Source organism: Onychostruthus taczanowskii, unplaced genomic scaffold (assembly GCF_017590055.1).
Source record: "Onychostruthus taczanowskii isolate IOZ18803 unplaced genomic scaffold, ASM1759005v1 scaffold34, whole genome shotgun sequence".
NCBI lineage: Eukaryota > Metazoa > Chordata > Aves > Passeriformes > Passeridae > Onychostruthus > Onychostruthus taczanowskii.
The window spans coordinates 712,425-739,296 of record NW_024500794.1 but is presented as its reverse complement, the minus strand read 5'-3'; the positions used below and the strand labels follow the sequence as shown (position 1 = coordinate 739,296).

Below are 26,872 nucleotides of genomic sequence, written 5' to 3'. Positions count from 1 at the left end.
AGGGGCATATTGAGGGCTTGGCTTGACAAAGCAGAGCCATCACGGCAATGAGGGGTCCTGGTGTACAGGTGGAATCACTTTTCAAATCTTTCTCTTACAGTTCTGAGAGATGGGCTCTCCATAACGCTTCAGTTATGAAGGAAGAAGGGAAGCTGAATTGTTTTTTTGCAATGGAGAAGACAGAGGGAGAAGCACCAGCACTGTGGCTCCCACCTTGTTGCTTATGTCCCTGCCAACATGTGCCCCAAATCCTCTCTGTGCTGTATTAAGGAAAGGAAACGTTTTGACATCTGCTTTCTTACATCGTCTTTTCCAATTTTGCACCCGATAACCCCCTGGTGAAAAGAGGAACAATGACTTCATATAGCTGCTGCTTGATTCTTTTGCTGTTTACCTGGAGCACTGCTGCCTATGGGCCAAACCAACGGGCACAGAAGAAGGGAGACATTATTCTTGGAGGATTGTTCCCCATTCATTTTGGAGTGGCTGCTAAAGACCAGGATCTAAAATCAAGGCCAGAATCAGTGGAGTGTATAAGGTAAGTTGGTAAAAGGGAAAATAAAAAGTTTTGGTGGGAAAGTCTTCACATTTCTTGACTTTAAGTTGTGTAAATATAGTCTGTAATCTGATGCTTGCAATTGGAAGGTATGATGTAAATAACAGAAAAAAACAAGTGTATATGTTAAACAGTAACATAAATACTATTTGGACACTAAAAGAGGGCGATCTGTGTACTACCTGAAGCTGCCAAAACATTAGTATACTGATCTATCTGGCCATTCAGTGGGAATAGCATTTGAATAGCATCTGAAAATTAGCTTCCCTAGCAGAACAGAAAATTACCAATAGTGCCCTTTAGTTCATTTGATTAAAGTAATGCATGGCCAAATAGTTTAGAAATCCATTTTTTATCCAGTTCTGCCTGTCATCTTCTAAGACTTTACAAACTGTTAAGTTGCCTAAACAAGTTAATTGATGAAAGTGATATAGGTCAGGGCTTTTGAAAAATCCCAGTGAATGACACATAGAAGTTTCTTTAGGACTTTGTAAAGGCCCAAACTTGAGCCCAGGCTTTCCTCACCCAGAGTTCTTCTCTTTTGTGTAAACAACACATCTATGTTTTGTCTCCAGTGTTTGGGAGTTAACCTTGGAGTGAGAAGTGCAGATGAAAACAATTTCTCTTATTATTGAAGTGTAGGCATTTTTATGATGAAACGTGAGGAATTTTTAGCATTACAAGCCTGCACATAATACACAGAACAAGTGGAAAGCGTGACAGAAACTGATTGCAGCTGGAACAATATAATCATGTTTATAATCATATAAATGTTTATAATCATATAAACAAAATATAAGAAATCTATGTGGATTTCTGTCATGACAATGCATGAGAAAACACTTCATTGTTATGGGACTCCTTCTGTTACCATGTGTGAAGAACTGTGTACCTGGGATTATTTGGACCTCTCGTCCTAGGCTGGGGATCTAGCACAGTTTTGCTGCAGCTGGCAATGAGGGATGGCTGAGAGCATTCCTGTTACATTCGCAGATTTCAGGTGTGGTTTCCCACTGAGACCCTGGGCAAGGCACGTCCATCTAGGTTACGAGATCATCCCCAGAACCTGTCATAGGGAGCACACACAGCTGTCAATAAGCAGAGATTATTTTGGTTTCTTCTGTGTGTGCACAGGAAAGTCGTGAACTAAGTGTATGGGCCATGTCTATTTCATGGAGCAAGAATCTCTGCCAGCTTTTCAGCATTGTTTTTCTCTCTCAAATGCATTATTTTAAAAGTGGAGAGCTGGAAAGCAATGGATGTTTTCAGCTCTATTTTCTTCTTCTCCTGCTCCAGCTGGCAGGCAGGACAATGCAGATATTTGCAAACTAAACAGCTTTCATTTCTGTCAACTCTGGGTCAGCCTCAGTGGCTGTCTTGACATGGTCACATTATTGGAAGAGATGGCTGGAAAATGTTCTGCCACAAGTACTACAAGTGTGTGGTTGCCAAAAAGCATGTTAATGAGATAGCACTGCCAACAGCAGGCAAATCCTGAAAAGCCAGACTAGCTGTTCTAAGGACACAATGGGAGATCCTTCTGGGTGGCATTCAATCTGCTAAAAGGTATCCTCCAGCTGAAATTTGCCTGGATAAAATCCCTGGTTTTTTAATCCTTGTAAGTAGGTGATGAAGGTAGAAGATGTAGGTGCAAAAGAGAAAAAAAAAGATGTCTCCAGGCCAGGCATTTGTGGCGCATATCCTTCAGGGAGTTGGATAAATTGAGAGTTGATAGTATAATGCAGCTGGAGAAAGAATGAAGGTCTGAAATCTAGGTGCAGAGGTAGGAGAAACTACAAAAGGAACAAGGGGATGGTTGGACCAGAAATAACTGGAAGTTGCTTCATTGCACACATCTTTACTAGAAAATGTCCATTTGTAGGAAATGTTTAATTCAAAAGAGGTTGGATTGAGAAGACTTTTTGAGATTGGTCATCAGGTTTTAATGACAGAGGGAATAAATATATGGGAATGTTTGTGTGTATTCCTTGTTATTGGTACACGTAAAATTGAGAGCAGATATTTTTTTTCTGAAAGGATTTTCTCTTTTAAGCAGTATTGAAGTCAGAAAACTCCTCCTGCTCAAGTTGTACAGAAATCTCTCAACATAACCAGGGTAATAATTTTTTTGTTTTGGACCCTGTGATCAGGCATTAGCCTGTGGCAGGGTTGTGCATGCTGACTCTAGGAGTTCAACATGTTCTTCAAGTCTTTTGCTAAAATTTTACATTATCACATGTGAGTTTCCTAGGTTCCAGGCAACTGACTGGTCTGGAATTATCAAACTTATATTTCGGGGCAGAAAAAAATATATAGGTTCTAGTGTCTTCACAAAGTAATTCTCCCCAGTCTTGTAGTGTCAAAAACTTCTGTGGGGTGGGAAATCCACAGATTAGCAAATTAGATAGAAATCCATAGGAAAACACAAATGTGACTGTACATGGTCAAACCAAAGGTGCTAAATCTGTCCCATACCTTTACCTGCCCTTGCTGCCCTTCTCTGAGCCTTCTCCAGCACTGGTGTATCTTTTCAAAGCTGAGGTTAATAAGTTTTATACCTGCCCCCTTTTCAGACGGCTGCCTACAGTTTTTAATCTCTTTATTATGTAAAAAAATGTGTCTCATATCACATAAGAAAATTAGACCCTGGTCACTCTGGAATAATGAGCATCCTCTCCCTCTCCTCATGCTCTCTTGCAGCAGCAAGTCATCAGACCGTATGAAAAGTTCCATGACAAGAGCTAAGGGTCCCACTGAAACCCTGTGCGTGGTCTATTTTAGAGTTCAGAATCAAACAACTTAAGATAATGTGTTTTTTCTCTATTTTGAGGACTGTTCAAGCTGATCAAGATGATGTTTGGACATTTAGCTGTGTTCAGGGCCATACCTATGCTCCCAGACTGGGTTTCCCAATGGATAGGACAGCTGGGGCTTCTCAAAAAGGACAGGACAGTTTTCTCTCCACTTTCTCTAGTTTTTATGTTCTTCATGCTCTTGTGGCTCAGCACCTTTCTGTCCAGCTCAGCAAACATACTGGCCTGAACCTACTGTGCATATCTGGAGCATGATTATTTAGAAACTATGTACATAACTCAGCGGTGGAAGGAAAAAGGAACAGTAACAATCGGTTCCCCAATCTTTTTGTGCTGTTGCTACTGAAAATGCCTCCTTGTGCTCTGAGCACTGAATTGTAGAGTCCAAAGTGAAAATGGACCCAAGACCGTACCACACTAAATGTCAGATAGGAATACACGAAGCGAGAGCAGTTTTGTTTCCTGTTTGTTGTTTCAGCAAACAAGGATCCTGCGTTTGATATAAATACACCTCCTGTCTTTGTATGCCTCAGGTGCTGCAGCAACTTTCCTTATAACATTTGCTGATGCGTATCTGATGTGTGCAGGGGAGGCAGAGACTGAGCACAGCACAAGCAAGCCCTGATCCCCATTCCATTCCCTGTCAGCACCCCCATAGGCCTATTCATAACCTGATTTTTCTGCCCCTTCTTGATTTCAGGGAGATTAGCAGTTTTCTTGTATCCTGATCCTCAGTCTAGCCAAGGTCCCACACTGTGACACAAAGCTTTCAAGCTGTGAAAGTGTGGTGAGACATTATCCCCATGTCATAGTGCAAGACTTCACAGAGCATGGCTCCAGAACTCTTTAGCCCACTGAGCTTCTCTGTCCATCTGAGAGAACAGAATTTTAATTCTAGCCCTTGCAGATGTGTTTGCTAATCCCACTGCACACCTGAATGTACAACAAGATATTTTGAATTTCTCTTCCCTAACATGTAATTACATAATTTTCTCTCTCTTCCACTCACCTTCCGAATTGTAATTTTTTGATTTTTGATTTTCTTTGTTCTGTGTAATTCCCCTCACCCACAGTCCTTGATTATAAGAGTGGTAAGCAACTCATTATACCTGTGACTGCAGGAATCCAACAAATGACTGAAGGTCTCCCCCTTGCATAGCTTAGAAATAACAGTGGTAGTAGCAGGAAAAACATGCAATTAATGTACTGGAAATCTAGAGAGGACAGAGAAATTAGTATGTGCATGCAACCACTAGAGAAAGAGGAGTGCTGGCATGATCGAAAGGTATATGCAGGCTTTGCCACCATTTCTGAGTATAAGCACGGATGCAGAAAGTCTGTTTATGGGGGGGGGGGGGGGGGGGTATGTAAAAGCTTTATTCAGAGCTTTCACATCACTTTCTCCTTTTTTTGCTTCATATTCCATTGCTTAGTACCTTGCAAGTGTGATAAATGAAGGTCATGAATACACATGAGGCTGTGAATTATTTCTTTATGGAGACTAGCAAGGATCAGGACCAATTTCTCTGCAGGATGCAGACAGTAAGATCTGTTAAAACCAAACCACACAAACAAACAGGGGATGGAGGTAAGGGGAGCTTAAACCATGCAGACAGCTTGTGCCCCTTAATTTGCATAGCCTTGCTTTGAAATGTTGGCTTGGACATTTAAGCCATCCTGAGCACCGTTTGACAGACATGTTTAGTTTCTAGCAAACTGGTCTGCTGCACTGCTGTCCTCTGCAGAGGTGACGGTTGCAGCGAGGTATTGTTTCCAATTTCCCTCTCCCAGTTTGTGCTCCTCCTTGGGAATGGAAAGATCAGTGGGTTGAATATTCTGAGAGGTGGGAGAACAAGTAGCAGAAGGGAAACTTTAAGGAAGGAGTGTAAATAAAAAACCCCCTCTACACCTGTGGGCTCTGTATTATTTACATTAAACTCTCATTTAGAGCTTAATGGCCACTCTTCATAGCACCACATCTCACAAAATGCAAGACTATGTGAACATACCTGTAAAGTAATATGGCAGAAAATGAGCTTTGGAGGCTGCTTCTTTTCCATCGAGAAAACACCAGTGGCTATTTAAATATTCTGGAAATCTAATGAAAGCTTGCTTCTGATAGTAAATACCATCCAGTTTCTTCCTGGAAATTACCAGTCAAATTGCTGCATGGTTGCCAGAGCATTCCAGTGACTGGTCATGTTAATCACAGCAGCAGCACGGCACAGGAGTCAGCTGCATCGGTGGCACCCACTGCCATCTTCAAAGGCTGCTCTTAGCAATCCCCCATGCACACACCAAGCCAAGAGGAACCTATCTGCAGCCCCTTGCTGGGATCTTACAGCACAGTGGAAGAGAAACTCCACAAAATATCCACTGACAGATACTGGATGGATCTTACTTTATTTAGAGCGGTTGGCAGCACTGCCTTTGTCTGACCATATCTGTGTCACGGAACCGACACAACGCTGTCTCAGGTGACCAAACGACAGCTCCTCTGAAGATCTATCAGGCTACAGAGAGGACAGAATGAGGAGTGCTGTCTTCATCCCGCCTGATCCTCTCCTCCTGAGCTGCTGATGCTGCTGTCAGAAGAGGTGCAAGTGAAAAGAACAGCAGGTCTCTTGCCTAAGTTATTTTAAGATAAATTATTGAAAGTATTTCAAAGATTTTGGATTCTGGCTCCCAGAAAACAGCCCCTACTCTCCTTTCCCTCCAGAATAAAATCATTCCAAATGCAAGTACCTGAACTAGAGGTCTTATACTGTAAATATACACTAATCAGGAGCATGTGTCAAAAAGGAAAACAAAAGCAACTGTGTATCATGGGCTTAGTCTGCATTTACTGAACTAAATGCCAAATATTTCTTTGAAGTGAAGGGTAAGAGGATCCAGTTCACTGCTTTCGAAGATACCATCTGAAGATACCACCTTGTGGCATTTTAAAATAATAAAGCCAAATTTCTTTCAAGCAGGCAAACTAATTTTCTGTCATATTTCACCTGTATAATTTAAAGTCAGCAGTCTTAATTTGCTTTTACATATACTCAAATATGTGAAGCTTTTCCCAGTAGTATAGTGGTATCTTTGAACTTCCCAGGTTCTCAGTAGCCTTCCCTTTAAATGCAGAAAATGTGATTAGATTTTTCTCTTTTACATGAGGAGCCTGAATATGGCTCCTTGCTTCAAATCCTATTCCTATTAAAAATATCTGTAAACATGTGCAGCTTTTTAAAAAGAAGTGTCACAAAACCTTTCCTTGTTTCCATTTATCCCGGTGTGCATTACTGACCACGTGAAGCTACATGGTGTGCCCAACACATCTTTTCCTGTACACAGCACTCTCTGACTCGATCCCTCTGAGCCTTGCCCTTTTATTTCAGAGCTGTCTCATTGCATCTCATTCCTTAATGGTTTGGAACTAGAGCAAAAAATATTCTAAGTGACCAAATTACTTCTATCAGTAACCCACATGCCCGTGCTTCTAAAGACTAATCTAAATAAAGCTAACTGTCCCTTTGGTAATAAGTTATAACTAAGGACTCAAACTTTTTGACCTGAAGAGATCTGTACTGAAATTGTGCTGGCTGGGCTTTGAGGGATAACCTCAGAGCCGAACCTCATTTGGAATTTGGCCAGAGATGTCTGGAGAGGTGAAGTCAAGTTGAATAAATAAAGTTTTTAAGACTTAAACCTTAGATGTGATATCATTAGAAATTTTGATCCCAGATGAATCAGATAAAACTCCTGGAATGGAAGTAATGTGGCTTTGTTCATTCAGCTTTGAAAAAGTCAGGCGTAGCTGACATCAACTTTGGAAGCAATTAATTTAATCCATCCATTAAAAATGTTTAGGTCATATATCTCAGAGATTGAAAGGTTGTGATTTCATGAAGCTTATCTTTAGAAATCTTCACCTTAATAATGGAAACATTTCTCTAATCATTTCAAAATGTAACTGATGCAAAACCTACAATTTACCATTTCATATAGAATCTGTTCTTGGCCAGGTTGTTTCCCCAGGCTTTTCCAGTTTTGGGGCCCATCACTTTTCCCAGTGTATCTCAAGCATAACAGCACTGACATTTCCCTGTTTTCACTGCAACTCAGCACAAAACTGCAAACTAGCGTGTATCCTGACCCACAGTGCATTCCAAGGAAGGACAGGTTTCAGCTGATGGAAGATTCTGCCATTCCAGCTGCATCACACTCAAACACGGCAGCCTCACACGCACACAGCACATTGCCAGGGCAGCTTTATAAGGGAAACACAGTAAAACTTCAGAATAATATGTTTCAAAGGTACTTTCTTGCTGCTGCTTTCCACAAAGTTTCTCTCCTTTGTGGATAAGCAATCATTGTGCTTCAGCTGCTTCCACTGCCAGGCTCCTGATGCCACAAACAGAGACTCCCAGCTCTGGCAGGACAGTTGCCACCAATCTGCAGCTCCATGCACAGGTGCAAGATAGTCAGAAAACTCAGCTTCTCCATCTTAGAGAAAAACAGAGGCTTCAAAAACAGTTTCAGTTTCACATACCGGCTCTGAGGGCATCTTCTGAGTTCGTGTCTAAAGCAAATTGTGTGAGAGAACCACAATAATGAGAAAAGTTACTCCTTGAGTGAAGGCACTGAAGTATCTAATGAAAAAGTTATCAGTTTGCACTACGACTTATATTTATAGCCTGTCTCTGATCTCTGGTATGAACAGTCTGACTGTGCTCTCTCTCACAAACTGAAGGGTGTCATGTGAGGCCAAATTTCCCTGAGCAGAGCTCCCGGGCCCCTCTGCATCCAGCAGCGTGCCAGCGCTGTGGCTCAGCCTGCTCTGCCTGCCCAAAGCCAGGAGGAGCTGACACACTCTGGGAGTATGCCAAGCCTAAGTCCCAGGCAGCATCAGCACAGGCTTAGCAGACAGTGCCATCTGCATTCAGAAACATGTCAGAGGAGCCTGGAAGCAAACTTGGTAGGTGTAGCTTTCAGTCAGAGGATCACAACACCCATTTCCTCAGGGATCATGAGATCAGGTTTAGGGTCCTGAGCACAAGGGACAGGCCAGAGTCATCACTCCAGACATGCTGTCTTTTAACTTTCCCAGGTTTTAGAGGACTTAGAAACGTTTACCTCTGCAGTGAATGCCCAAACTGAAAAGTTGAGAGCCAGAACTAAACCTTGTAGCAAAAACATGCCTCTTCTGTAGCAGAAACAAAAGCAAAGCTTTCCAAATTTAGTAGGGTGCAAGAAATTGCGTAAGTTGCTTTTGCCTTTTGTATCTGGAATTTTTCACTCTGTCTTTGCCTCATTCCTGGTCTCCTCTGCTCTGTTTTCCTCCTTCTCACTCTATTTTGTTTTTATTTTTGCTCCCCCAGGTATAATTTCCGAGGCTTCCGCTGGCTCCAGGCTATGATCTTTGCCATAGAAGAAATAAACAGTAGCCCAACTCTCCTGCCCAACATGACCCTGGGATATAGGATATTTGACACTTGCAACACAGTCTCGAAAGCCCTGGAAGCCACACTGAGTTTTGTGGCCCAAAACAAGATAGACTCCTTGAACCTGGACGAATTCTGTAACTGCTCAGAACATATCCCTTCCACCATTGCAGTCGTGGGAGCAACTGGCTCTGGCATCTCCACTGCTGTGGCCAATCTGCTGGGACTCTTTTACATACCTCAGGTATGCTTCCACCTCACTTGTTTAGGTTACAGAAATGGCCTGCTCCTCTACTCTGCAGAGATCAAGCAAAGGTTGCTTAATCTTTGCCATTTCCAATAGAATTTATAGGAGAGAAACAATAAAATGGGGGGTGGGAGGGGGGTGGGTGTCATTGTTATGATAGAAATGTGTCTTGCTAGCACTTTGCAGTCCCCAAATGTAAAGGTTACTGAGCAGCCATAACAACATTTGGCCATCAGCAGCCTAGCCTACGAGGACTGGAGTCCTCTAGACTGTGAATACAGCAGTAACTGTAAGCATTCTGACTCTGCTGGAGCCAGTGCCAGCATCCGTGGCCCCATCCTGTTAAGAGGCTTGTTGATCTGCCAAGACCTTTAAGTAAAGGACAAGGCTCGCTTAATTGCTCTTGATTTTACTTTTCTACACTGAAGTCAGCTTTGGAAAAAGTGCTTGGCCTTATCCATTTAAGTGTTACCTTGTATAGCCTAACACTTCCAATCCCTCTTCCGAAATTAATAGAGGTGCCAGAGCTCACAAGAGCCCTTATAACAAGATTGTGTCAGAATGTGCTCTCAGTCCGTCCTGAGAAATGTATCTTTGCTTCAGCCAGGGCTCCTATTCCCATCCACACCACAAATGAAGAAGGAAGGGTTCTTGATTGCCCTGTGCACAGTAATATATCTTGTCTGTTGAGTCTTATCAGTCTGACTCCTTTCAGGAGTCTGAAAAACTGGACATTAGGTCTCTGAGCAGGGCAAGAATTAAGGTTTAAGCTGTGCTATCTGGGTATTGCCCAGAGTGGCATTGGAAGCTGGCACGTAATAAACACCCTGATGACATCTTACGGAGCATTGTTCATTTACACATCACATTACCAGGTGAACAGGGGCAGCCGAGAAGGGTTGGTGAGTTCAACTGAACGTAAGAGATGTTTGCAGTTCTCAGACTTTCTCTTTAAACAGAGAATGACATTTGTCCTACGAGGCAGTAGCCTTATCTAGAGGCTGCAGAAAAGGGTAGATGTCAGGAGGTTCAGTTCTGGAACGAAGTCTCAGCCAGGTGGTTGAGGCATGACAACTGAAAGCAGGCTTTTAGACTGGCAGATGTTGGGTAGAATTGTCACAGCCATTTATAGCAAGGCCATTAGCATTATTAGGCCCTGCATTTCAGTAGGAGTTGGAGGTGTATTTTACAATTAATGTACGGCTCATTACTCATTCTGTTGACGTAGACACTGAAAATGTTACAACTTCTGCTCTGTTTCTCAGTGCCTCAGGTCAGTGTCCCCTTACAGCACACGAGGCAGTGGGACACATTGCATGTACTCCTGGAAAAAGGCTGGTGGGGTGAGAGTACCACTGGGCAAGAGCCTGTCCAGGGGAGAGTCCAGCTCTGTGAAAGGAGGGCTTACTCCTGTGGCCCTTGAAACTGCACTGTGAGACCTTCTTTTCTTTCTTCTTGCAGAAACATTAAGTAATAGAGTTTAGCAAGAAGACAAGGTTTTCTGTAAATTTCCACTTTATACAAAATGAACTGTTTATAGAAGACTTTCTCAAATGAGGGTCAGTCCTAAAGAATTCAGATACCAATCTCAAAATGTGTTTTAGAACTCCTCCAGATCTTTAAACAGTTATTATCTGGGGTTTAAGATTTTCTTCCTACTTGTAGATAATTCCAATTATATCTTAAGAGCATGTGGCACTTGTTCTGATTAGGAAAATAAAATATTTCTTGATAGTTTCAAAAAAGGAAATAAAATCCAGCTTTAACCTAAAAACATGGTGGCTTATGAAGCATGGACTGGCTTCTTTGCTGATTCTGGCCAGCACTCAGGAAACACTGCTAAAGTAGCGTTACCATAACACACTGCAGGATCAAGGAAGCTGATATACAGCACATTTTTCTTATGTCAGCTGACAGGGATTGTATATAAAAGGCAAAAGGAGCATGTTTAAAAATGGGGATGGATACCAAAGGCAAGGAGAGAAAGACAGAGTAGTTTTGGAATGGCAACACCATCCTGCTGTCTCATGTCTGGTTCAGGATAGAGAAAGCCTGTGCTTTGTCTTAATTCAGTGCATTGCCCTCATTTATCTAGATGGCACATTCTTTATATTTCTGGATTTGACAGAAATCTTTGCCATTCCTCCAATCTAGCGTCCATTCCTCTCTCCCTCAGATCCTTGACCTTGCAGGTGGGCACAAGCTGGCTCCAGCCTCTCAGGTCCGAGCAGCTGCTCCTGTATGAGTGCCTCTGTAGGACAGACACAGCTAGAAGAACCCTCAGAGTGGATCACCTGCAAACACAGGCTGAGAAAATGTGGTTCCCAGCTGACAGTGATGCTAGGTAAATGGAGGCAGTTTATTTCAGGCGTTTCACTTTATGGTGTGTTTTGCTTGTGTGCTGTGCTCTGACAGGTCAGCTATGCCTCATCCAGTCGTCTCCTGAGCAATAAGAACCAGTTCAAGTCCTTCCTGCGCACAATCCCCAACGATGAGCATCAGGCCACAGCCATGGCAGACATCATCGAGTACTTCCGCTGGAACTGGGTGGGAACAATCGCAGCTGACGATGACTATGGCCGGCCAGGGATTGAAAAATTTCGGGAAGAGGCGGAGGAGAGAGATATCTGCATTGATTTTAGCGAGCTCATCTCCCAGTACTCAGATGAAGAGGAGATCCAGCAGGTGGTAGAGGTCATCCAGAACTCCACAGCAAGAGTGATTGTTGTTTTTTCCAGTGGCCCGGATCTGGAGCCTCTCATCAAAGAGATTGTCAGGAGAAACATCACTGGCAAGATCTGGCTGGCAAGCGAGGCCTGGGCCAGCTCTTCCCTCATAGCCATGCCGGAGTTCTTCCGTGTCATCGGCAGCACCATCGGGTTTGCACTGAAGGCAGGACAGATCCCAGGCTTTCGTGAGTTCCTGCAGAAGGTGCATCCCAAGAAGTCCACCAACAACGGCTTTGCCAAGGAGTTTTGGGAGGAGACATTTAACTGCTATCTCCCTGATGGATCCAAAAATTCTCCTGCTTCAACTTCCTTCCACAAAGGCCATGAAGAGGGGCTGGGAGCTGGAAATGGAACGTCTGCCTTCCGACCTCCGTGCACAGGGGATGAGAACATCACCAGCGTGGAGACACCGTACATGGACTACACGCACTTGCGGATATCCTATAACGTGTACTTGGCAGTGTATTCCATCGCCCATGCCTTGCAGGATATTTATACCTGTACCCCTGGGAAGGGACTCTTCACCAACGGGTCCTGTGCAGACATAAAGAAGGTGGAGGCATGGCAGGTAAGCCCTTTGTTCGTGTGCCTCTGCAATATACCTGCAGAAGGAAAGATGAGCTGTCCCAAATGGCCTTTAGGGTGCCTTTCCTAATCCTGGGTCTCAGACACAGCATAAGGCTCCTGGGATGCAGTGTCTGACTGTGTCTGAGGTAGGTGCATGCTCCCACCCACAGGGAATGTGAGGTAAGTTGGGCTAGGCCTGCAGTGAAAGGGGCTTAAACCAGGTTAAATTCTCTCGCATTTGCTGCGGGCCAAAAGTGCACACACAGACAATTACCACAGCCTGGCTGACGCAAGGTAACTTGATCATATATTGAGCCTTACATAAACAAGAGGGCCTGGGAAGAACACATAAACAAGGAAAACAGTTTTTAGAGTTCATTTTCTTTGGCAAGCTTGAAATCTTTTGCAATCCCACAGCAATTTTCCATACAGGCTGCATTTTTTCCTCACAGTTTTAAGATTATAGAGGATCAAACCAAAGATTGAGTAATGAAGGAAAATAATGTGTGGCTCTTGGGCAGAAAATAGAGAGCTGCTTTGATTTGGCAGTGGTATTTGTGAACTGATGAAATTATATTAATGACTTAGTCCCATTTACCCATTCATTCAATGCATTCTGCCCACTGGCACATGGATCACATTTTGTCTTCCTTTATGAATACTCTCTACCTTACTATGTGTTTGATCATGCTATCCAATGTGGTATTCACTTTGTGTATTATATTGACAATATAGTAATATTATCTACTACATTCTTAACACAATTAGCATGGAGTGATGATGATATGTCAAATAGGTAGCAAATTCTGTCTGTCTCATTCTGGTTGTCACAAAACACTTGAGCCCAAACATGCCTGAAATCAGAACACAGGTGAATAAAAGGATCACCTCCCTGTTTGCACGGGTGTTTACCTCTCTTTGGGATAGTCTAACCAAAACAAAGGCTGCCCTTGTCACAAATTGCAGATGTCAGGTCACATTCACATATGAGAACTGCAGTTTGGTTCCTGTCTAGTCTCAGTTAACTCAAAAACATCGGTTAGATTAAAGTAAAAGGCTTTGTCTTGGCATTTATGGGAAACTTGCAGTGCTCTAGGTGCCTGAAAAGGTTTATCAAAACCACTTTACTCGGAGTCGATGAGTGCAAGGTTTGACCCTGATTTAGAGGAATCCTGCAATTGCTGGCTGTCTCTAAAGTTTCTGTCTTTCAAAGCTATTCTGCTTTTCAGGAAAATACTGTCAGAAATAGGCAAGTCGCAGACAGATTTAGCTTTCACTGTTGTCAGTAAAAATGATCCAGAATAAATGTAGTTTAATTCATTCCTTTATGCCTTGCCACTTGGAAAGTAAAGCTGGATATTCATACCACTGCTAGGTAAAAGAATGTGTTTGTTGAAGATTCCATGCTTGAGAAGAATGACCTCTCGTTTCTGTGTTGCTTGTCAGGTGCTGAAGGATATACACATCAAAATGTAAAACATCCTGCTGATCTAGGCATTTGGGTATACATCCCTGCCTGAGAGGAGGGAATCAGCAAGGAGTATGTAGAGAATAACCCCAGTGGGCAGGAGCAGGGAGTGCTAGAGAGGAACAGGTTATACTTATAACTACCACCATCATGTGATGGCTTTCAAGCCTACTTGTGCATTTTTTTCACTTTGTTTCAAAATCAAACACATGAATAGCAGGTAAATGCCAAATCTGTGTGCACACCTACTTCATACCAGGCATTGCAGCTCATTACCTTCAGGAAGATTTCCTCAGCCATGGGAGTAATGAGTTCACCTCACAAACATGCAGCCTCCAGCATTTCCAGAGTGATTTTCTGAGAACCACACAGAAAAAAAAATCTTTCTAGTAAAGTCAATCTCATTTGCAGTGGTACTTCTGCCAGTGTTCACTGCCTGCTCCCTTTCTCACAGTCAGGTCAGGCTTTTCTTGATGGGAAGTGACCCAAGAGAGCAAGGACAGTGCTAGGAGGCCCCCATAGCTGTGACTGGAGGGCAGCTGCTCACGGTGTGTGCAATTACTGGCCAGGTGCTGTGTGCTACAGATAAGGTGAACCTGCTGAACTTGTGGCTCCATTACCCTGAGTTCCTGTCCAGAGCAGCCCTTGCCAGCAAGGTCAGTGGCTGGGGAGCAAAAATGATACATCCCACAATTTAATTATGTACCATTTAATTTTGTTGCCTTTCAATGGCGTTATCCTTTTATCACATATGAGGTTTTTATTGTTGTTTGCTGATTGCAAATTTTATGTACTTATAACACAAATCTTCTGGGGGATGTGTTCTGTATCATTTGTGGAGGCTGCTTGTGTGGGTCAGTATATAAACCCAGGATTGTTACCTCAGTGCTCAGATCATTTGAAATGGACAGCCTAGCACAAATCACTGTGAGCTGGTTAAACTGAGTGAAGTTCTCCTATTAAGAATTTACCATCTATAGTTTAAAAAAAGCTCTAGGTCTGTTTTAGCATGGGGAGCGCAGGATTTTTGTCTCCTAAGGTGAAATATCAAATTCTACCAACTTTCATGTTTACTTGTTTGTAGCTATTTGTTTAAGAAACCGTTTGCTTATTTTCTCCACCTGGGTCAGTGATCTGTGACAGACCCTGACCATAAACGCAGTCTTGCTTCTTTTTGTTTACCAGTGCCTCTGAAGCTGGCTATGGGCATTCCCAGTGGAGATGGGATGGCCAGCCAAAGCCCAGCACGTGCAGAGATTCAGGCACAGGCAGAGCTGGCGAGCAGGCAGCACAGCTTCCAGGCCGTGCCCAGAGGAACCTGTGCCACTCATTCCACATGCAGAGCTGGCCAGGGAATTCAGAATCCTGTGTCTGAAAATGGGGCAGCTGGCACTTCAGAACCCTGCAGAAATTTGCAGATTTTATTAGGATGCCTGTGCTGCCCTTATTCTGAGTGATCTGAGCTGTTTTAAGAAGCTGCACTGCTGCAAGGCAGAAGATAATCGAGGTGCACACCTTTGCAAGATGCCTGCTGCAAAGGGCAGACTGTATTGTCTGCGTGTGCCATTGTTGTGTCCTGCACAATATTGAACAAGATCAGATCAATTACTTCTTTTTGCACTGTTTTGTTCAGGTAACAAAAAGGTGCAGGGCAATCCCGAACAAAATGTATAAATTCTGTCACTTCAGGGCAAGGCAAAATTTTATAAAAAGCACTAAGAATTAAAGTGCATGGGTGCAAATAGTAGAACAGAAAAAATCCTCATAAAGGTTTCCAATACCTCTGGCTGTCAGAAGGCCACTCTCTTCTGCTAGGGGGTTATGACTTTTTAGGAGGCCATATCAAGTAGAGCTAATTCTGTGTGTTGCTCTGATTTGTGGACTTGCCTGCCCAAACACAGCCTCTCCCATAAGCTACAGAATGGAAGTGGGAAGTTATGGCAAGGGGTGGGATACAAGATGAGAACTGCTGTATTGATGCTGCCTCTTTGTCAAAATTCCTGCTTTTTTGGCCTGTTTCTCCATAACTGCTTTAACAATCTGGTTTTGAAGCCCTTTTTTCTTAATATCTTCCCTGATAAGACTTCTCAAGTCCCTCAAGTTCCTTCATTTTCTTAGTCAAATAGCTCATGAGGCTGTTTCTGTGGTCAGTTCTAGGAAAAAGCCCATCTGTTCTTTTTTCAGTTCCCCTCTGAACATTTACAGGAGCCTCTCTGGTGTCCCTCTCTCACTACAAACACCCTGTGGTCCTGCAAAAAAAAAAAAATAGGGAGAAAACTAATAGGGAATCTGTCCTTCAGAGCAAATATTTCCTGCTTCGTATTATTTCTGTGTGAGAAGATGAAAGACCTGTCTTTTCTTCAGACTGAGGTTTCTGCCCATTCATTTGGATTCTTGATGAGGAGCTGCTGGACCTCTCTTTGTCTTGCAGTAAAAGCGTTGTGATTAAATGGGGAAGACAGGCTCCCATTTAGGAGCCTGAGATCTGAGAAGGCAAAGGTGTGCAGCCACAGGGTCATTGAGCAGAGCATCTTTGGGTTGACTCCCAAACAATTTGCAGGTTGCTGTTACACTGGAGGCTTTGAACAAGCAAGAACTCTCTTAGGCACCAAGGCAAAGCACAGTGCAAGGGCTGAAAAATGTGTTGTGCTAATGATTCACAGGTTAGAAACATGCTTGTGTGTATTATTCTATGCCTGGAAATCTGACTGACCTCAGACTCAGTGAAAAGTTGCCATATGCTGTTCCACAAAATAAAAACAAATACAAAATAGCAACACCTAAATTCTTTTATTCCACTTGTGCACCTCCCAGACCACAGTTCCTTCCTCAGTGCTGGTGATGTGCATTGTGAAGAGGTAAAAATGGACTGGCACCTTCTCCAGCTTTACATTCAGGTGTGTCTGCCTGGCTGGAAGTTGATTGTGCAAGGCTTTAAAGAAGTAAATAATGCCTTAGATGACATAGACCTTTGAGCCTAAAGGCTTATCTAATCAATTTTTGTGTCTATTAAACTAGAGGCCTGTCTGAACAATTCAAAACCAGCTGCTTTGTGATACACAGAATTAAACAGTATCAGAACAGCTATTAGCTATGGCTGGTGGGAAAATTAGTCATTTGGGGGGAATCACAAAGAAAACAGAGAAAGCTGTTGGATGTCAGGCAACTGCAAAACCTTGCCTACTCTGCATTACAAATGCACTGGAGATGTATTTGTTGTGAACAGAAGGCAAGAGGTGTGCCTTTGTTGTGGGAGACAGAATGGAGAGGGACACTACTTGAGCCACACACAGAAATATGTGGGTCAATAGAGCAAACACAGCTATTTCCCCCAGGCCAATAACAGACAATTGCTTATTCCTCAGTTTGAAGATAACAACTTGCCATCAGCTGAGAGCATCAGCTAAGCAGACAATAGATGGAGTATTATTTAGATGTCTCTACAGATAAAAGGAGAAAGACTTAACTGGACTCACCAGTAGAAAATGTGCTGGGAAACGATTGCCCTGACAAGGTGCTAGAAGAAGGGCAAGTGAACTGCATGCAGCAAATACAACAAAGGAGTTATGGTTATTAATTGCTAAGTAAAGAATGGCTGAGATTCTTCTGAATTGGGGTAGTACACACTGCCTGATGACCAAACCCACAGTATTCTTGTCTGCCCCCAAACACATTGAATTTTTCATAAAAGTCACCTTTCATATAGTCATTTATGTGCTGCTTTACAACAAAAGCTGTATTTGAAAAGAACTTTTTTGTATTTGTGAAGCTCATTTATTAAGTACTTCTGTTAGTTGGGGAAAAGTCAGTTTTTCAGCTTAGAGTGAGAATTTTAGGGAAAGCTCCATGAAATGCTCATACAATGTCTCTCTGTAACAACTTCAGATAACAATTATCCCTTGAATTACCAAGACCTCAGACACCAGTATCTGTTACAAAGACACAGCATGTCTTTGTTGCACAAAAGGATGTGAAATTTCTTACAGGACTGACCTTTCCTGATACTACTCACAAATGGAGCTGGTGACAAAGGGCACCTTGAGAGCTTCCTAAAGGCACTCACAAAGTGGGATGAGGAAACAAATGGATATATAAAAAAATTCCATTTATCCCAAGATGGGGTTGAAGCTAACTTCAAAGTCATGATAGCCCCAGCATAGGTTATTATTTCATTTCTTTCTGGCTAGTCAGCTCTCTTCACAAATGCTTTACTAACCAGTTACAGTTAGTTATCCCCAAAGTGAACTTTTATGCACTATTAAGGACCGGTGTTGCTTCCACACAGAGGTTAGGAGGAACAAATTACTCTTGTTAGGAGAACAAATTACTTTTTATGGTCATCCTTTTGCCTTGTAGAATTGTAAGAGTGATCTTCCAGCTGGACTAGAAGCAATGCTTTGCTCTGAAAGGACTTTTGTCCTTTCAGAGTCTGTAGGAAGAAAGACCTGAAAGACTGAAGAAATCAAAGTCTTGACATGAGATTTGTTTGTTGGCCAAGACTTATATTGATAGAGGGAATGGAAAAAGCAGATTTAAGCCAGTAGCCAAGTGTAACAAGTGTCTAGACACAGTAACTGAATCCCCTGGAACATTAGCTGACCATTGATGGGACCCATGACTGTTCTTGCCCACTCTGAATGTTTGAAACACTTGCATGAGTGCAGTTAACTCACTGTGACTATAGGAAACTTTGAGACCCTTTTTTTTTCTCCCCATGGATAGTACTTCTTGAATTCAGGTTTCATGGATTACCATGGTTCTGTTAAAAGAAATGACACCTAGAGTGCAGAATCTGCTGGTTCTCATTCTAACAAAGAGCTTACCCAAGCATTGAAGGAATTCATCTCATAGCTCCAAATAGGACCGATTTTACAGTCGAAAGCTATGACTTTTTCCTGGCCTAGGGAGCAGCACAGTTCTTCAAGGCAGTATCAGCAGTGCTCTGTGCAGGATGCAGAGTCAGACCTCACCGGGGCTTTGAAGAGACTGATCCATAAAGGGCTGTTTGAAGAAAGTGACAGCAAAGGGCTGTAAAGGGACACATCTACACAGTTGTTCTCTGCACAGCTGGGCAGGGATGGCATTAAACACCTCCCAGAAAACATTTCAATCAGACTTTGTTTACACAAGACAACATATGTGAATTATACTACCTGAAAACACTGAGCACTTGAACCTTTGGGGCTGATAGTAGCTTTAATAATAGGACCATTATTTTACATATTATTTACTATTAAACCTTAATAAATATAAGAGCCCTATCTTACGCTGTTAGGTACTTCACATAACAGTTATTGTGCAGTATGGTGATGTTCCAAGAGCATTAAACCATCATTTACTCAGTTAGGACTCCTGCCAATAGATTCACCCTTAGTACACAGCAACCTGGGCTATTGTACCCAATGGATTTCTCCATATTATATTTGCTGCAAGTGAAAACCAAAGCAATAATGGCATCAAGCTAGACTAAGTGGCTCTGATTTTTTTCATACCATGGCTGTAGGTAAAGACAGGAGCACACAGCACAAAATACCATCTAGCAGCACTGACAATTAGGTTTCAATTGTAGCTGTACAATTGCCTTTTTCTGTCCAGAGACAATCTCCGTCCACAAAACCTCAGCAGAAACCTACAACATGTTTAAATAGAGTCACTTTCCAAATGATCATGCAGCTTGAAATCCTTTATATAATTAATTATCTAAATTTATGCCACGTTCAGGAAAGTAAGTAATTTTGATCCATCTAAAGGCTGCTTCACATTGAATGTAAAATCTAGGTATTTCATTTCTGAAAGGCTGTGCTTGACAGCCAAACTTGTGTTTAGCAAGATTTATTTTCCCCAAAGACCTGCTGACTGGTAGACCTTCTTTTTAATTAGTATGATCCATGGCAGGCCACGTCTCTTGTCACAGATCATGTCTGATTTCCTGCTGGGATTTAGTGACCTTTAGTTTCATTGGTCCTTACTTGAGCTTGCTTTATTAGATTTAAAAGTCCAGATGAAGTATGCATCATTTTTCTCCATATAATATTTATGCACATTGATCAAATTATTCCTCAGTCTTACCTTGATAATTTAAACACAGTGGTCTTTTAGTCATAAGGCATGTTTTCTGCTTTACTTCTGTACCTTGTCCATTCACTCATCCCTCTTTTTGTCACGTATTCAGTATTCCTTCAACAGACTTGGCACAGCCAGACAGAAAAAAATCCCACATTTGCATACTCCTATTTCTTCCTCATTTGTAGGAGCACAAGGTACCTGAGCCCTCCGTGCCACCACGTGCAATGGAGAGGTCACTTTTAGTTGCCAGTAATCCTTTGCAGCAGGTGGTACCCTTTCTGTGCCTGGCATGAATTCCTTATGCCTTGATGCACAAGCCTGAATTTCACTGTATTAAACACAGGTGTTTGAAAGCAATCTAAAGGGAAATGCTTTTTCTTGAATATTATTTATCATTACCTTAATCCACGAATTTTCAGCAAATTTTGCCAGCAGTACTTTTGTAGCTGCTGCCAGGGTACTGAAGAACACATTGGGAAACAGTGAGCTGTTTACTGAGGATGAAGGAATTCCCCACGAACTGATGATCTGCCTCTGTTGATCTCTGTTGGGCAATTCCTGATCCATGGTACATGAAGTATAAAGCTCAGTTATTTCACTTCTGAAGGGGTATGTCTGTCAATCCAACTTGAATTCAGGAAGATCTATATTCCTCAAATATTACTAGGTGGCAGCAACTATGTTTCTATCCTACAGTTTTGTATGAATTGCTCCTCAGTCCTAAACTCTTGTTTTCCATTGTTTTTCCTGTGTTTCATGTCAGGCTGGCCAGCCTTTGGCTTCAGAGAACCTCCCTCTGCCTTTTGCACTATTGTCTTTGCTTGGCAGCTGTTGCAGCCCACCAGAGGCTGACACTGAGCAGAACTTTGGACACAGTGCTGGGAATGCATTACACTTGCAGGTGTAGCAGAAAGGTGGATTGGGGTTGCTGTGGAATAAGATTAGATAGCATATTGACTTTGTCATTCAAAGCCAGTGGCATTTTTATGTGTATATCATAAACCTACTGTATTAGTGCTCTCTTTATTGCTCATGGACTGCTGTGATGAACTGTCTGGTTCTGTCAGCCTTTTAAATCCAATTTAAATTGCTCAGGCTGCCCTCTAATCTCTCTTTAAGGACTTTCTACCTCAGTTAATGTCACATTATGGCTCCAAAAACAAGTGCCCTTGAGATAAGAATGTCTGTGATTTTTTCTGATAGCAAGGGTACTAACACATCATTCATTTAGCTTTCCTGCTCCTCCTCAGCTCTCTCTTTAGCATTCCATCCTCTTTAGCTGTCTCTTACAGCTTACTTAATCCTCGCAGTCGTGAGGATCTGGCATACATGACACCTTTCAATTTTAATATGTTCAAGGAAATTCTTATACATTGCCTGGTGATTTTTTTCTTCTTTGTTCTCCAGGATTTTAATATTATTTCTGACAATACAACACCAGTGCTTCTCAGTCTTATTTGGATGTTCCATGTTGGATTAGTGCTTTTAGAGCCCACCATAATAAATATTGCTGTTTGAGCTCTGTTTGTATTATGAGCATAGCAACACATCATCACTCTCTGATTAATGAGCTTTTATTTTAATGAGCACAGGTAAAATTTTGAACTGAAAATGGGTTTATCATGCATAGGGTACAGTCAGTCAGTCCTTTCATCTAGCTTGTCCATGGATTTTTTCCATTCTGTGGAGTTCCATCATCACTGTCCTATGCTGGTACAACACCAGAGCAGACACTAGTCAGAAGCCTCCTTGATTTTATATAGCATTATATCCTTCATCTAGGGGTTTTCCACATACATTATTTTTGATTTTGCTGCCATAATTTTTGTCCTGATTCCTAGGAAAAGAATTAATGCTTACAGAACTTAAGGAGGGGAGAGGTGCTGTTACTTCAGCCACTTCTCCCCAGAAGAAACCTACTGCAGTCAGTAGATCCGACTAAGTCTGTTTGGGACGGCACTGAACTGGGATTGAGGCCACTCCAGATGCCCTAACTCCTAAAGTTGCTTGTAGGAAGGATTTTTTTGGACTCTAGGGAAGTAATATTACACTTTCATGCTTCGGGCCGTACAAATATGTTGGAGTACCATCATTCAGCTGGATCTTCATTTAAAACAGAAAAAGGGAAAATGTTAGAGGTAAAAAAGTATTTTGTCATTTCATTTCTACTCTCAAGCTAGTCAAATTCACTAATTGCAGTTAATGGAAGCATCACTGTCCAAACCAGCATTTTGACAGACTCATAATGAATTGTTTCCCCTTTTTCTCACAATAAAAAATAAAATTACAGTTAAAAAAAGAACTGTCACTTGAAGGTCACACTTTTGAGTTCGACTTTAAAAAATATGTTTGTACTGAATTTCATTTGACAGGATTTCACGTTTCCCTGTGTAAATCTTTGGTCACACTGGGTGAAATCATTATTCTCTACCAGAGCACACCTGTGTGAGGTGCTGTTTACTATCAGCTAACCATTACACACTACAGGCTCAGGACTGGTGCTCTAGGGACAATTGCATTTAGAACTGTAGGTGTGCACAGGGCCAGCAGGAGTTGTGGGGGGCCTTGGGGAAACAAAATATCCTGGTCCCATCCTTACTGCATCCTACAACCTCCTAATTGATGATTAAATCAGTCTGGAAAAGCAGCCATGCAATGCCAAAATGTTGCATTTCAAGACCATTTCTTGATTCCTTTGGAAACCTCTGTGACTCATCAGACAAGTCTTTCAGAAGCATTTCAGACTCGGGTTTGCAATGGAATTGAGGCATCTGCAACCACCAGTAAATACCAAAAGGGTTTTCCTGAAGTATCCCAGCTGGACCTGAGTTGTGCAGCCTCTGTTATGAAATCCACTAGGTTTAGGCTTTAGATTTCTCTCTGGACATCCTTGTAAATATGGTACTGTAGTAAGTCTGATTCTAAATCAGATTAGTCCCATTTAGAAATGCTTGCCTTTGACAGTTTTTGTTTTAAGTTACTTGCTTCTATTGTTGTAGTAGTAGCTACTAATTTGTTTGTCACCTTTCATTGTCAAGAAAGCATCAAAGCTGCTGCAGTTTTTAAGCAGCAGACCAGGATCGCTTGGCTGCTGGTGAGAACACCACATAAGCTGACACATCAAGCCCAGTTACAGGAACTAAAACTGGTCCTTGTCTTGGGAAACTCTAGGCTTCACCAGTTTCCAAACAGACTAAGCACTCACAGCATAGAATGAGACAAGAGAAGCACCTTGCACCTTCCTCTGAGCAGCAAGTGAAGGTATTTCCAACACAGTCCACATGAGTTCCTTGCTCTCCCAATTTCTGCAAGTTTCTATTGGAGATCCTGCTTCTCTCACACAAAGAAAGGACATAATGTATGCATGGGTCCCCATGTCAGCACCAGTGCTGCTCCTCCTCGAGGACAGGACATTGGTTAATGGAAGGGGCAGAGAGAGATCCAGCCCCATCTGCCTGGGCATCATATCCTTGACAGAAGAAGAGCAGAACCAATTATCAGTTACAATATGACAATCAGCACATCTTGTTGTGTCAGCTGGATGTCCTGTATTTCTCTGGAGACCTGAATAAAGTCAGTTGCCTTTGCAGAGACAGGAGTTTCTGCTTCTGTGAGAATACACCATCTCTTTCCCACAAATCACTATGTATGTCATAAACAATTTAATAATTCCATGCTTTCATTTCTCTTGAAATGGAAGACTGACTGTCCAAGAGCTATCATCACCACCTGTGGACCTCTCTTAATTTAATTTAATTCTTCTTTTCTGACCAAATGACTTGAACTAACAGCTTTTTCCAGAGGAGGCTTGTACTACTGGTGCTACATTTTCAGTATCATTTTTTCTTACTTTCATATCCTAATATTTAGTTTGTTCTTCCCACTGCACAAGGCACAGAGTGTTTTTACTGAGCTGCCTACAATAATGAGCAGGTCTTTGTCTTGAGCGGTTAGTTAATTTTCTTCAATAAAGATTATGAATAGCTTAAATGATTACTTCTAACATATGGCACATTGTTTTTGTCATACACATTTAATTGTGCTATCCAATGACCTTCCCAGCTTTACAAGGATATAATTCGGTCCTTATCAAAGCATAACAACATTGAATGTTCTTGAGTTATTCTCAGACTTCACACAGCTACTCTTGAGTATTGAATGAGCTCTTGCTTTCATTCTGCTTTTCAATGCAGTGCAGATCTAGCATTTCACCAGAGCTGGGATGTCCATCCCATCTTGCCAAATTTCCCTTGGAGTACTGTCTGTGTATCTCTGGCTGACCATCAATTCTTCTCTCTTCAACACCAGCCCTTCTTCCAGAGTCTGTCTCCTTTTGTTCATATGCCCTGTTACCAACCTGAGAGTTTAATCCTGGAGTGCAGCCCAGGCCTTGTGTGGTAGGTGCTGACTGGTTTTCATTATTTTGGCATGAAGTGCTCAGCATCCCAACTACACACCAGGCATTCCTTGTGCATGGAGCTGGATGTGTGTAACAGGAAGACATCCAATTTTTTTGTGAGTATTTACAGTGAGAATCACAGCTCTGTTCCTGGGTACCTTTCAGCTTCACCACCTAAGATACAGACTTCAGAATAGACACCAGGCAGCTTAGATGGAATCTGGTCACCAGAGATAGGACCTAAGGGAATGGCCTGAAGCTGTGGAGGGGAGGTTTTGATCAGATATTAAGAACACGTTCTTAACCCTAAGGGTGGCTGGCACTGGAACAGACTCCCCAGGGAAGTTGTCTTAGCACCAATCCTGACAGAATTCAAGAACCATTTGGACAATGCTCTCAGGCATATGTGTGATCCTTGGGGTGTCCTGTGCAGGGCCAGGAGCTGGACTTGATGATCCTTGTGGGTCCCTTCCAACTCAGCTTATTTTATGATTATGTGAATGTAGCCAGTGGTGTGAGGCAATGAATCACATCCTTCACTCGCTGAAAAATTCCATTATCTTCTGAAAGGCTTTTGGAAAAAGGTGAGATTAATGGTGTTGGCATATTCTGGCATCTTGGTTTGAAAAACAACATCAGCAGTACATGCTGTCCCTCTTGATGTACAAAGTTCAGTGAGGAAGGAGGAGAGGTTACAGAGGGGAAGGAAAGTTCAGCTCCTGCTGGCAAGAAGAATGCTTTGGACAGAAGGGTGAAATTCATCTTGCCCTGCCTCAGGCATCTGGAAACAGGTATGACTGACACAGAGGGCCAGGGCCAGCGCCTCCCTGCCTGCTCGGTTCCTGTGTGTCAGAACTTGTTGATGTTGTGATGACAGCACTGCCTTTCAGAGAGCCCCAGTGTTGGCCCTACATAAAGAAAGGGCAGAACAACATATTCCAAATTAGAGAATGCAGCAGGAATTAAGGATTTGATACAGAAAGTAAAAACTTGAGTTTTGCTAGCCTGTAAACGAAGACTGACACATAGGTAGCTGAAAGTGAAAGGAAGAAAGAAAAAAAAAACACCAAAAAACTATTGCTTCAAACAATATTTCTCTTAAAGTATTTTATGAGTGTCTCTTTCAGAACTGGTCTGGGCATATTTCCTCGTGATATTTGACCACTGACAAAACCCAGGTCCTGCGCACCATAACCCATGGCCTAATGCAATAGCTGATCTCTCGAGTCCTTATGCCTGTGACAGCATTATGAAGGCATCTTCTCCATGTGCCTGATGAGAGATCCGAAACAAGAGAGGAGATTGGGCCCTCTGCAATGCAAAGTGAAAGTCAGGCTTGCTATGACTTGAGGACAGTTGCCAGCTTTTCATCTTCATTCACACTGAGCCATGATGTGGTATTGTTGGCTGCTCTCAGCATGGGCACTCTACCAAACCAAAGAGAAAAACATTTGGTTCCTGTCAGTCCAGAACTGTTTTACAGGCCTGAAGAGAGATAGGTAGGCAGAAATTAAAACTTAAGCATGGGAAAATGTATGTTAATTGTCAAGACAGGATTGCTTGCAACTATGTGTTAGGAGGGGTAATTGTCTGTCTTTTATGTGGTGACAGACACCTATAATGTGCCCAGGTTCTCTTCCATTGCAGGACCATTTGACCTAGGGAGGAAACAATCAGAAAGAAACTGCAGAAAGAAGCCAAGAAGCCAAACCTTTGACAGTATATGGAGACTATTAAGGACCTGTCAATATTAAACCTTTGACAGTATATGGAGACTAGTTGAGGACCTGTCAATATTAAACCTTTGACAGTATATGGAGACTAGTTAAGGAATTGTCACAGCTGAGACAGAGCAAAGGACAACTCAAAGCACAACTGGATACTGACGTTTATTTATGTTTATTTAGGAATCAACAAGACTACAACTTTTAACTGCTTGGTATCTCACACACTCTTACTTTCCCCACAGTGTTACATCACCAGGTCTCACCTTCCCTTCCTGGTAGGGACATGGTGGAGGCCTGTCAAGGTGGAATTTCTTTCTTTATGCTGTGCAGCTCCTCTCAGTTACCTTTCTCAAGCATTACCAGCCAAGGTTACTGAGCATCCCCCAACATTTGTCTCCACACATATCCTTCATCTGCAGCATCTTTCCCTATATCCAGTGCTTGTCATGCAAACATGATCTTCACTTTCTTGTTTCTAGCCCTGAGCCCCAGGTTTTTGTTGCAATCAGCCTCCTAACTGGTGGATCTGTCTCCTACTTTGTTACAAATTGGAGTGTTTAGGACATGCCACTCTTGTTTAGTCCAGCTGCTATCAAAATGTTCGACTACTCTGTGGCTTGTGCTCCAGAGGACAGCTCAAAGTTCTGCTTTGGGCATGCAAGCACACACAAAATTATCTGATATCTGACAGCATCCAAAATTTAGAATGGATGTTTTTGCCTGGCGCCAGCCTCAATACTAGTGACAGAAAATGAGTGTATACTATATATCAAGAAAAGGGGGAGGAAGGAAGCTGGCAAAGCAAAACAAAGGTATTAGATAGGGTTTGTAAAAGTGAGACAGCATCCTTCAAATAACTGAGTTATGTTCA

At 42.4% G+C, this 26,872-nt stretch overlaps 1 protein-coding gene across 1 annotated transcript in view; it reads left to right on the top strand.

Moving 5' to 3' along the window:
* The first annotated feature begins 353 nt into the window (after positions 1-353).
* CASR (calcium sensing receptor) overlaps positions 354-26,872 on the top strand; it is a 40,323-nt gene continuing 13,804 nt past the window's right edge. Inside the window, exons 1-3 of the mRNA XM_041410960.1 lie at positions 354-538; positions 8,736-9,042; positions 11,461-12,342. Coding sequence (XP_041266894.1) covers positions 354-538; positions 8,736-9,042; positions 11,461-12,342 — 1,374 coding nt within the window. The remainder of the gene's footprint in view (positions 539-8,735; positions 9,043-11,460; positions 12,343-26,872) is intronic.